The 11,678-nt window shown below is 42.9% G+C and overlaps 1 protein-coding gene across 1 annotated transcript; it reads left to right on the top strand.

Annotated features, from left to right (window-relative positions):
• The first annotated feature begins 1,397 nt into the window (after window positions 1–1,397).
• DDX47 (DEAD-box helicase 47) lies at window positions 1,398–10,902 on the top strand. The gene is made up of 12 exons (XM_083860666.1): window positions 1,398–1,496; window positions 2,085–2,178; window positions 5,134–5,322; window positions 5,971–6,042; window positions 6,536–6,654; window positions 7,171–7,242; window positions 7,362–7,478; window positions 7,624–7,770; window positions 8,080–8,217; window positions 9,616–9,686; window positions 9,900–10,029; window positions 10,123–10,902. The coding sequence occupies exons 1-12, from the start codon at window positions 1,413–1,415 to the stop codon at window positions 10,243–10,245; spliced, it is 1,356 nt and encodes a 451-aa protein (XP_083716792.1). The 5' UTR covers window positions 1,398–1,412; the 3' UTR covers window positions 10,246–10,902.
• Window positions 10,903–11,678: the final 776 nt, after the last annotated feature.

Genomic DNA, 11,678 nt, shown 5'->3' with positions numbered 1-11,678 from the left:
TTTTGGGTTTTGCTTTGGTTTTTTGTTTGTTTTATTTAGTATGATTGTTTTTTGTGGTTTTGTTGTTGTTGTTTGTTTGTGGGTTTTGTTTTAGTTTTTGTTTTTGTGGGGGGTTTTTGTTTGGTTTTTTGGTTGGTTTTTTGTTTGTTTGTTTTTGTTGGTTTTTTGTTTGTTTGTTTGGTTGGTTGGTTGGTGTTTTGTTTTGTTTTGTTTTTTGGGTTTTGGGTTTTGGGTTTTTTTAAATTTATCATTGCTCTTGAGCACAGTGGGATGCAGCAATTACACTTTTACTCCTGCCCATGAATTGTTTCAGGTTTCCTCCTCTTCCCCTGTCACGCAGAACATTCGTTCATATTTCCCCTCACTTTCCTCATTGTTCTGGGAGCAGAGGAAATGCCATGCTTGGGATCCAGGGACAGATGCTGAAGTGTATCAGCATTTCCACCGGCAGCATGCCCAGACAGCCTTCCCAGAGAGAGGAAAGTCTGCTCAGAAATGCAACCATGAGTTTCATTTTGCAGCCAGCTCTGCTGCCCTTTTGAAGCCCAGACATCTAACTCCAACACCTTGTATATGTTAGCCTTCTTCTCCCTAAAACAAAGGAACTTCACCGAGCTGTGAGGTTGCCCTGCTGCAATCAGCATCAGGACTTCAGATCAGAGATGTTACACCCAGACCAGGTGGAAACCAACGATTCAGAAATTTCCATTGTGCCGATATTTTGACGCTACACTCCCTGGATGGTCATTAAATGCTTATCCATTTTCACCTCTCATCAAGCCCTTGCAGGCCTGAGCCACAAGAGCAGCAATCAAGAGAGCTGGGAGAGTGTTCGCATCTATTCTCGTCCTGTACTCCCTCATTTCACGGTATGAGTTCCACAGTTCCGTTTACTTTGTATTTCTGGCACTTCAAAAATTCCTGCCAGCAATTAGCATAAACAGGAAAATAGTGTGGGACAATGACAGCTCTTTTCTCTCTTCCCATCACTAGTGCTTCAAATGGTTCATACTAACACATTCAAAGCACTTTATTTGTTCTTTATATGCCTTATGGATGTATGTTTGTACATATTCCTGTCCTTTTGTGCCCGGCCAGCTCATTTAGCCTGTTCTTTCACAGCTGCAGAAAGCAATCGCATCGAGCAGTGCCTAAGCCGCGCAGTGCTGAGCCGGAGGCCTGAGGCTCGGCCGCTGGGGTTACCGCCAGGCGGGCGGGCTTTCCCACAGTCAATTCATGGTGTCCAGGCGGCTGGAGATCCGCAATTCCCCTCCCCCGGGCACCTCCCGGAGCGGAGGGAAACCCATCCCTTCCGCTTGGCTCCTTCTTCGGAACTACAAATCCCGATGCCCTCTGAGGAAGACTACAACTCCCAGAGTGCTCTGCGCTGCACCGGGAGGAGCGGGGCCAAGATGGCGGCAGGAGAGGAGGAAGGGTTGGCGGCGGCGCCGGAGCAGGAGCCGGCGGCGGAGGAGCCACGGAGCTTCAAGGACTTGGTGAGGCTGGGCCGGGGCCCCTTCTTCCCCTGGTGGTCGCTTCCCTGTCCCGAGGAGCAGCGTCCTGCTCGTCCCGCGTGGACGAGGCCGGGGGAGCTCTCGGCCGGGCCCACACGTGCGGCGCTGCGCAGGGGCGGTGCCGGGCCCGGGCAGGAGTTGTGGCCACTCGGCCGCTGCCCCGCTCAGGTTGGCATTGGTGCTCCCATCCCCGCTCCGCAGCCGGCCGCCGCTATATTCAAGTTATCTAAACTTGACATAGCGTTTTTTGTTTTCTATGGTCATGTGTCACCCCTGAAGAGATAACTGTGGGTGAGGAGGGAAGTTCCTTGTATAGACTAGGGCAAAACCTACCATATTCTTCCTGTGGCAGTCATCTCTAACAGATTTTGAATAAATCTGATGAAATTACTGATGGAAGTGGGGATCACTGAGCAGCCTGCCTTTTCAGGGAGTTGCACTAGGGGCCTGGTGGGGTTTGTCTCTGCTAGAGACAAGTTGGCTCTGTTGCAGCTTGTGTTTAATTTAACTCTGTGATTTAATTTAGGTCTTTTTGGTGATGTCTGTTTCTCTTTTCTCACTAATGTCCAGGGAGTAACAGATGTCCTGTGTGAAGCTTGTGACCAGTTGGGATGGAAGGTGCCAACGAAGATCCAGATTGAGGCTATTCCAGTGGCTCTCCAAGGTGAGCAGTGTCCTTCTTTGATCCTGACCTGGGGGCTGCTCCAGGAGCTCTCTGTGAACGGATTTTGCTGCGTGAGAAGGATCAGGGATGAGTGTGTCCTAACTTCTTCATTGTTGAGGATCTCTGTCTAGAAGTAGTTTTCATATTTGTTCTGTGTCCTTCCCAGGTGGAGCTTGGAATACTAGTTTAATCTATAACACTGCTTGCAGTCACAGACTTTCAAATGGGTACAAACATTGTTCCTTGAGTGTTCACTCCTGTTGTGTAGTTCTGACACTCCGTGTTAAATAGAATTCTTATTAATCATTTGAATTGCTGGTCTGCATTGATCATTTTGTTTTGGAAATACTCAGGGATACACAGGAAGCTTACAATAGACTGTGCTGTGTCTGATAGAGACCTACAGAGTGTGTGTGTGACTGAAAGTGAAGATGCCTTGACTGATTGTGTGGTGTGTATGATTTGTTTTGCTGTGAGCGGGCAACTCTTTGAAATTAGATTTCTGAAGTGAGTAATAACCAACCCACAGTGACTTTCTGTAAGCATTCTGGAATTACAAAAAATAAATTACTGAATTCAGCAGATATTTCTGCCTCTACAAATATTTTTTTTTTTAACAAAACCCCTCCCAAAACACTCTCAAGGAGGAAAGGAAAAACACAGTAACAGAGTGGGAACAAACTTTCAATATCTGCTCTGCCCCAGCATTTAACATTTGTCAGACTTTTTTACTGCACATGTTTTCTTCCCCAATTCTCTTGGGGGGAATAAACCAAACAGAAAGGTAAGACTGGATTCCTGAGAAATTGTTTCCAGTGTAAGCTCTGTTGACAGCATGTTCTTCTCTGCTGTGTGAGGAGGTCGTAATGGATTCTGTTGATGAATTCCACCCTGTTGCCTGCATTGTTTTGGGGCAAAACACTTTCTCTCCTACTCTTCTGTCATAGGTTAACACAATTTGGTTTTTTTGGTTAATAGAATATTGCTCTGCTAGAACCTTGGAATTCTTTGGAAAGGACGGGGGCCAGTTTTTGCACTGGTATGTAGTTTTGACCACTCAGAAAACGGAATACAACTTTTGGTAATACCCCCATAAAGCTGAGGCTGGGTTCGAGGCCTCCTCCTCCTCCCGCCTGGCGACCAGGTAACAGCTGAGGAGGGTCTGGCCGAGGAGGGCCCGGCTTAGCCCCGCTGCCCCAGGGCGGCCCCCGAGAGCCGCTGCCCGAAGCTGAGCCCTTTTCTCCCGGCTGCAGGGCTGCGGTTCAGCAATGCTGCCCACGTGTCTGTGGCCATGGCGGAGGTCAGGGCCGTGCCCCAGGCCCAGGCTGGCGGCACCCCTCACCCGGGAGGAGGATGGGATCCTCCCACCCTATGCCAGGCCCCAGGAAGCAGCTCCGAGCAGCTCACGCCATCAGATCGAGGGTGGAAGAGAAGGGATCCATCAGCCTCTCCCCCCACCGGCATGGCTCTGAAATCTCTGGGCTGCCTCGGCAGAGATGACATGACCACTGCAGGCCTGGGCAGGCTTTAACTCTTTCCTGACACAGATTGAGACTTTCTTAAACTCTAACCCTTCTCAGAGATGAGAGGAAAGGCCAAATTAGAGATATGTAAAGAGACAATATGGACATCTCAAAGTCAGTAAAGGAAGAGTGACTTTTAAGTGATAGAGATGACAAGTTGCCTGAGTCCTGGGCTGAAATTTCCTGGGAGTTTTAGTAACAGACTGTAATGTGAATATACCAAAGTATTCCTTTAAATCATGGACAATACAAATTGGGGAGATGATTTGTGGATTTTAAAGCAAAGGTATTTGTGATTTACTGAGTGAATATTGAATTAGAAGTTGTGATTTTTTGGTCCCATGAAAGGCTTGAACAGAGATGAGAAGCCCTCTGCCAGTGAAGAAGTGAGAAGACATCTCTGTTCTCTGGGATAAAGAATTCTTTGCCTTCGAAGTTGTTTATCTTTAAAAGTGCCACACCCAATCTGTGAGTCTACGACTCACATATGTGGTCAATGAAAAGGCTACATGAATATGGGAGTTTCCACAACTGCAGAATCTCCTGGGCAGGCTGCTATTGTGTGAGTTAGAAGCCACAAGCAGACTGTTTCTCTTGTAGAAAGTTACCAAACAACAGGAGAGACTTCTCTCTCTCAAGGACTGCATGAATGACTATTTTATAAGTGCAACTGACCTGGAGTTCTGAGTTTTGCCTCTTTACATTCTTTGTAGAAAATTAACAGTTTGTGGTGAGAGAAAGGATTGGTTTAGAAATTAATTTGTGGGTTTTTTCCTTTTCTTTTGCTTCTCTTAGATTGTTTACTTTTAAGTTGGGCCTGCTTTGCCTTTTTCTCCCAAAATCCTATCTCCCAGTTGGCAGACAAAATTTGGCATGGGAAACCACCACATAAATGGTGCCATGACTTGGATAAGTGAACCAAAACCACTACACCTTCCTACTGCAGACTGGTTTAGATTACTCTGTTAATCAATGGCACAGTTATGGCTTGTGAAATGTGATTTTGATAGTGCTGTTGTCCTGTAGTGTGATTGAAGTCTCAAACACCACATTCTGTATCCTTGTAAGCCAGTAAACAAACAACATTTCGACTCAAATAGTGAAATAGTCATTAAGCTGTAAACTGATGTCAGATTTGAGACATAATAAAGTAAAAATTATTTTTGAACCTAAGGTTTGTATGAAACACTGTATATTAACAGAAATTTACCTAGAAAACTGACTATTCAGATTATAATCATTGTACCAATAAAATCAGTGTCTAAAAATGCTTCAGAGAAATTCTGAAATTCTTTGGTTTGGCCCTTTGGGGTTTTTTTGCCCTCTGTGTGTCTGCCTTTTTTTCTGTCCTTAAGGAATTCTTGTGGTTTAAAGTCTTCTTTTTCTGTTCTGGATGTATAACAGTTTTTTGCCTCCTTGCTCCTTCTTGCAGGCAGAGACATCATTGGACTGGCAGAAACTGGCTCTGGAAAAACAGGAGCCTTTGCTTTGCCAATTCTTCAAGCACTGCTGGAAGTACCTCAGCGATTATTTGCTCTTGTCCTCACACCAACAAGGGAACTGGCCTTTCAAATCTCAGAGCAGTTTGAAGCACTTGGATCCTCCATCGGTGTTCAAAGTAGTAAGTAGCTTTTATGGTATTGGACCAGTTTTTCTGAAGACCCATTTGTCAGCTCGAGATTGCAAAGATAAAAATAGAGGATTTGTATGAGGGATTGAACAAAATGTGAGAAAAGCTTGTGCAGCTGGAAGACAGAGATCTGGTATTAGGTTTGAGGAAAAAAGACTACAGTCTTTCCTCATTGAGTGGTCTCTTCTGGATAGTTAAAGGTAGAAGAGAATGTTCTCAATAGTGTGTTTGTGTCCAGTGAAATTGCATAGAGCTAGCTCCCTGCTATGGTGTTAGGTAGTTTAATCTTCCTTTCAGACTGTCTGTATTGATTCTTTAGATAATATCTCAAAAATAGCTTTGTGGGTATGTTTAGAAAGCCTAGGTTTTTGCAGCCAAGTTGAACTGCAAGTAATAGATTCTGCCTGTAGCTCTTCAGCTGTGAAAATAAAATACTTGTGGCCAGTAAGGAATTAATTGCATGGCTTAAGAAGCCTAGAAAGGTCAGATATGCAAAAATAAAGCAAATTCTCATAAAAATAAGTAGCTTTTCATTTATACAGAATTGCTGTGGGTGGTGGGCAGTAGGAGTAAACACTGCAGTGCCAGGGAGGGCTGGTGCTGCACTGAGGGATTGACTCCAGTCTCTTTGTCCTGCAGCGGTTATTGTAGGTGGAATTGACACGATGTCTCAATCTCTGGCCTTAGCCAAGAAACCACATGTTATAATAGGTAAGTTGATGTGCTGGGGATGTGGAGTATGAATATTATCAAACTCCAGCTAACCAAAGAAAAGAGAGTACATTCTTCATTTGTTTTTTGTCTCAAGCTCTAAATACTGGCTTGTAAATGTTTCTGAAGTGTCCACTTTAGAACTTGTTCCTACAAGCTCATTCCAAAGAATTCCTGCTAGACGTAGAGTGCTTTTGGCTTGTTTTTTCATTCTCCTCAAGTATTTAAAATGCTGGTCTCATCCTTCACAGTACTGCTTATCTGTAGTCTTTTTTGTGTCACTTCTTATTCGGACGTTCTTCAGAGAGTCTGACTCCATTAATCTTATTTCAAAACACTTTCTGAAGATATCCTATGAAAGAGTTATTCCCACAAAGCAATCTTTACTTTTCTTGGGCAAAGAATCCCATTTTTGTAGTGGACAACTCTCTTATCTGTTTGGATCTTTTCCTTTGCTTTCATTCTGAATTTGCTCTTGTGATGCTGTTGGTAGCAACCCCTGGCCGTCTAGTTGATCATCTGGAGAACACAAAGGGCTTCAACTTACGAGCTCTGAAGTTCCTAGTGATGGATGAGGCTGACCGGATTCTTAACATGGATTTTGAGACAGAGGTAGGAATCTGCTAAAAGATGAGTTTGGAACCCCAGATGAGTCCCTTTAAAATCACTTCATACAGTCGCATCGTAAACACTGAGCTGTTCTGTAGAAATTAGTAGTAAATTGTAACTAAGATCCAATAATTACACAAAAGTCTGTGGTGGGATTAGAACATAGCAGAGTTCTGCAGAGCACTGCCAAGACTGTAGGAGGCACTTAGTCTCTGAAATCCACTGGTGTCTCTGGAGTGCCTGATGTAGAATGTAGTTAGTGTAGAAAACAGTCAGACACACATTCCTGCAGAAACATTGCCTGATACTTGCACTATTGTTGGACTTTTGGAGTTCACACTGCCTAACTGTCAACAAGATATCAGCCTACACCTTCACTTTAGAAGAGAAAAAAATTTGTTCCCTACTGTATGTTTACACATGCCTTACTCTTAATGTGGATGATCTTTATATTTGTGGAAGGCCTGTGTCTTGCTTGCCTGTAGTATTTAGTGTTTCCATTTCCTTGTTTTTTTACAGGTGGATAAGATACTAAAAGTGATTCCTCGAGACAGGAAGACATTTCTGTTTTCTGCCACCATGACCAAGAAGGTGGGAATAGACTAGTCTGTTTTAGTTCTCCTTCCATCAGGCTATCCTCTTGGTTAAACTGTATTAATACAATTTTCTGACAAGATCTTTGTCCAACTAAATTTCATTGTTCTTACCAGGTTCAAAAACTGCAGCGTGCTGCTCTGAAGAATCCTGTTAAATGTGCTGTTTCTTCAAAGTATCAGACAGTTGAAAAACTACAGCAGTACTACATTTTCATTCCCTCCAAATTCAAGGTAACATCACTTCTGTTTCTTCTCTCTTACTGTCATTTCTTGTTCCCACATCTGTCCAATATCTTGTCATTTTCTGAGTCCTAGACTTAATGTTGCACATGTGATTATCTCTGAGTTTTTTTGAATTCCCTCTGTTTCTTTACAGGACAGCTACCTGGTTTATATCCTGAATGAACTGGCTGGTAACTCTTTCATGATATTCTGTAGTACCTGTAACAATACTCAGAGGACTGCTCTGCTGCTCCGCAACCTGGGGTTCACTGCCATTCCCCTGCACGGGCAGATGAGTCAGGTATGGGCATGACCCCACAGAATAGAGTGGGAAGGGAGCCTGGGGCTTGGGAAATGTGCTGCACCATACTGAGTCACACCTGCCTTGCAGGAGGAGTATTTCACAGCCAGTGGACTAGACTGATCCACAGAAATATAATGAATGTGAATGCTGCCCCTGATTCTGTAATATTTAAAAAAGGAATTAGAGAAGTGAATTTTTGAGTGGTTTCTCCCCCAGTTCTTTCATGTCAGTATTTTAACAAGAGCATATTAACTGGAAACTAGAATGAGTGTTATTGTCTCATTCTCTTTTTGTCCCTTTTTCCAGAATAAACGTTTGGGCTCTCTAAACAAGTTCAAGGCAAAGGCACGTTCTATTCTGCTGGCTACTGATGTAGCAAGCAGAGGTCTGGACATCCCACATGTGGATGTGGTGATAAACTTCGATATTCCTACGCACTCTAAGGTAAGCCTGTGCATGTGCCAGCTGAGAGCTTCTGGTCACTGGGAGCAGATAAACAAATAAGGTAGACAAAGGAACAGAGGCATCTCTTCTCTGTTCTGCTGACTGGAAGCCCAATTCATGATTCTCTACATTGAAAGGTGTAGTTTAGCCTCCCCTACTCAGTTGGTATCTCTGTATGGTCTCATGGCCTGAGCTGTAGAAGTGATCCCATAAGTGAAGTTTGGAATGCTCTGTGTGTTTATATTTCTGGTCAGACTGTATGTTTTGCCTTACTACATTAAAGGGCTTTGAAAACAGGTTTAACATACTAGTAGGTTCATGTAGTTATCTCTGTGCCTGTGATCCAGGTCTGCCTTCATATTTTAAAGCATGTTTAAAAAAAAATTAATTCGCTCATTATGACATTCAACAAGCATTTGGTTAAGAAAGGTGTCCTTAATATGTTTCACCTTCATATTACAAAAGTACAGCAAAAAGAAAAGAAAGTAAGTTACCAATCTGTGTTTTACAGAAAGTATGGGATTATCTCAGGGATGTGACACCTTCCCACTTTAGTTCCAAAAAGCATACCATTAACATGCACTTCAGGAATTGCTATTGTTGCTTACAATGATTAAAGATACTGTGCCTTGCAAACAGAAGAAAGCATAGTAGATCTTTTGAAGACACTCTGTTTTGTAAAAGCACAAAAGTAAGAAAAAAAAGAAAAAAAAAAAACGATGGGAGCAGCAGTTTGAATGGTGTTTTCATGGTCTTTGTGCTCGTCTCTCTCATCTAAACCATAGAACAGGTCCTTTCTTACAACCCTCTCTCTGCAAATCCTATATGGAGAAGGGAGTACTTTAATTTCCATAATGTTGTATAAAACCTGGAAAACAGCCTACAACCATATTGACCAAAGATGCTCAATAGATTAGACTCTCCTCAGTCATCCTCACTTTTGCCATGCTTACCAAGTTAAAATCTACTTAATCAATAGATTTTAAAATCTACTTAGTCAGAGTTTCTCTGGAAGATGCACTATGCAGAGCACTAGATCCCAAGACTGAAAATTCAGGCATGGGGTCACTGTGAATATTAGCTTTCTGTGGAAGTGAGAGTGAAGTCTTGGCAAAGGTGATGTACTGCAACTTTTGTCTTGCAGCCTGGAATAACTGGAGTTGGTCTTCTCGTTTAGAAAGAGAAGGAGAATAATTCAAACATTAAAACCAAAGTTATGCCTCCACTTATGCCTTTTCTCAGTCTCATGCTGCACACCCTCCTGAGCATTTAATTCTGACATGTTCTTGACATTCTCTTGTTCTTTCCTAAAGAGAAAATATATAGGCTGATCTGCCATAAGATCTGTTCTGTGTTTTGTGAACATATATTGTTGCTTACCAAGAAAATTCTTTTCAGGATTACATTCATCGTGTTGGGAGAACAGCTCGAGCTGGGAGATCTGGCAAATCTATCACCTTTGTCACACAGTAAGTGATAAAATTTAACAGACTTATTCTTTCTAGCTGTGTTTCAGAGCAGAAAATATCCGACCTTATCCTGGGTGAGAATAAAATACTACTTTTCATTTTGAAGTGCCAGTTGGTTTAATTTAGTTAAAGGGGAAGTGAATTCAAAGCCCAGGGTGGGATGGGAGGAAAGTCTAGATAAATTCTAGAAGCTGGTGTCTTCTCTTTCCTCAGGTATGATGTAGAGCTGTTCCAGCGCATTGAACACCTGATTGGCAAGAAGCTGCCAGCGTTCCCTATGCAAGAGGAAGAAGTTATGATGCTGGCAGAGCGTGTGGCTGAGGCCCAGAGGTTTGCTCGAATGGTGGGTGCTGGCCTTTTGACCCTGTCCTCGCTGTTGTAGTCTGAATTTCTTGAGGTGCCAGAACTCTGGGTCAATCTGTTGATTGCATTGCAGGAGCTGCGGGAGCAGGGAGAGAAGAAGCGATCTCGGAATGATGATGATGATGACACAGAAGAGGCTATTGGTGTCAGGAATAAGGTGGCAGGAGGAAAAAAGAAGAAGAGGAAAGCCTTTTAGTTTGGTATTTGAACAGACTTTTTGTTTTTCTCTTTATGGCTATCTGAGCTATCAAAAACAGTCTACCAAGCCATCTCCAGTGGATTTTTTATTTCAGAACTACATAGGAAATTTGGCAGTCTCTGAGGAAAAAAACTACTTTTCTTCTTCACCAGCTACAGACTGAGCTTGGCCCATCTTGGTACCATGGTACCAGTTTTCCTTTCAAGGGCACCTTCAGAGACCATCACCTCTGGACCTGGAAGCAGCTGTGGTCTGGCCCTGGTCATTCACAATGAAGTGCAGTGTTAATGCAGCTTTTGCACTGCTGCAGCCTGTCCCACTATCCAATCTCACTAAGTGCATCTGGAGTCAGATCTGTCAGAAGAGAGGAAGAAGTTAAAAAAAGTGACTGAGTTTTCACAGCTGTGATGCCGTTGCCTTGGTGAAGGGATGTGTTACATTGAGAACTCAAAATATATTTTGCTTTATTTTAAAGCTACCTGGTATTCCTTGTCATTGACCTGTTCTGGTCACTTCATGTATCAGCTCTGCCAGAATGTTTTCTTCTTGGGTCAATCCTAGCAATTCAGATGTGACATCAATACCTTAGATTTGTCAGCTGAAGAGCAGCCTAGCACAGAGAGAACGAGTTTCAGCAGGATGAAACTATTCACTGCCTGGAATTCAATCCAATATCTGTTAATGATTGACACTACCAAGGATAGGTCTGGGGTTTGGGTGGGGTTTTTTTGGCCGATTTTCCTAGTACCTACAAGTGAACACAAGAGGGGAGTATTTACGTGGGAAAGCAACTCAGGAGCTGGGAGGTGCAGAAAAACAGGTATCCTGGAAAATTTTTAGTTTCCCTAGGCAGGGAACTTTGTTACTCTTAGGCAGATTTCTGTGCCAGGTAAGTAGGCTTTTGCAAGAACGGGATTAATGTGCTTCATATAAAACCAGAAGGTTACTGCTGGTTCTCATTGACAATAAAAAAATTCACACAGGATGTTCCTGCTGGTAGGCAGAGAAGAGTGAGAAGCTCCTGCATATGTAAATTTACTGAAAACATGAAAATTTATGCCCAACAGAATCATTCATAAACTGGATTTTGTGCCACGTGACAAACAATGTTCAAAATAATTCTTTTTAGACGTAAATGGAAAGTGGAAACTATTTCAGTAGGCAAGAGGCACACAGTGGTTATTTCACGCTGTCAGCAAAAATCTGTTATCCACATGTATACAGTCAGAATGCTTTTACACTTTTGTTAGGGGCAGCACATTTTGCAAAGAAATGCCAGAAAACTGAAGTCTGTTTTTTCATGAGGAACTAATATACTCTAAACAGCAAAAAGAGTGCCAGTATTCTCACTCTATGTTGTAGCAGTTTACTTAAATCTCCCAAATATCTTCAAGTTTGATAGCTCTAAAATGGCCTTGAGTCAGTGGCAG

Source organism: Zosterops lateralis (genome assembly GCF_965231275.1).
Source record: "Zosterops lateralis genome assembly, chromosome: 4".
NCBI lineage: Eukaryota > Metazoa > Chordata > Aves > Passeriformes > Zosteropidae > Zosterops > Zosterops lateralis.
This window is presented reverse-complemented; position numbering and strand designations above follow the sequence as displayed.

Coding starts and splice junctions, on each gene's coding strand:
- DDX47 (XM_083860666.1), top strand. CDS start 1,413: ATGGCGGCAGGAGAGGAGGAAGGGTTGGCGGCGGCGCCGGAGCAGGAG. Junction 7,479..7,623: donor TCATTCCCTCCAAATTCAAG/GTAACATCACTT, acceptor GTTTCTTTACAG/GACAGCTACCTGGTTTATAT. Junction 8,218..9,615: donor ATATTCCTACGCACTCTAAG/GTAAGCCTGTGC, acceptor AATTCTTTTCAG/GATTACATTCATCGTGTTGG.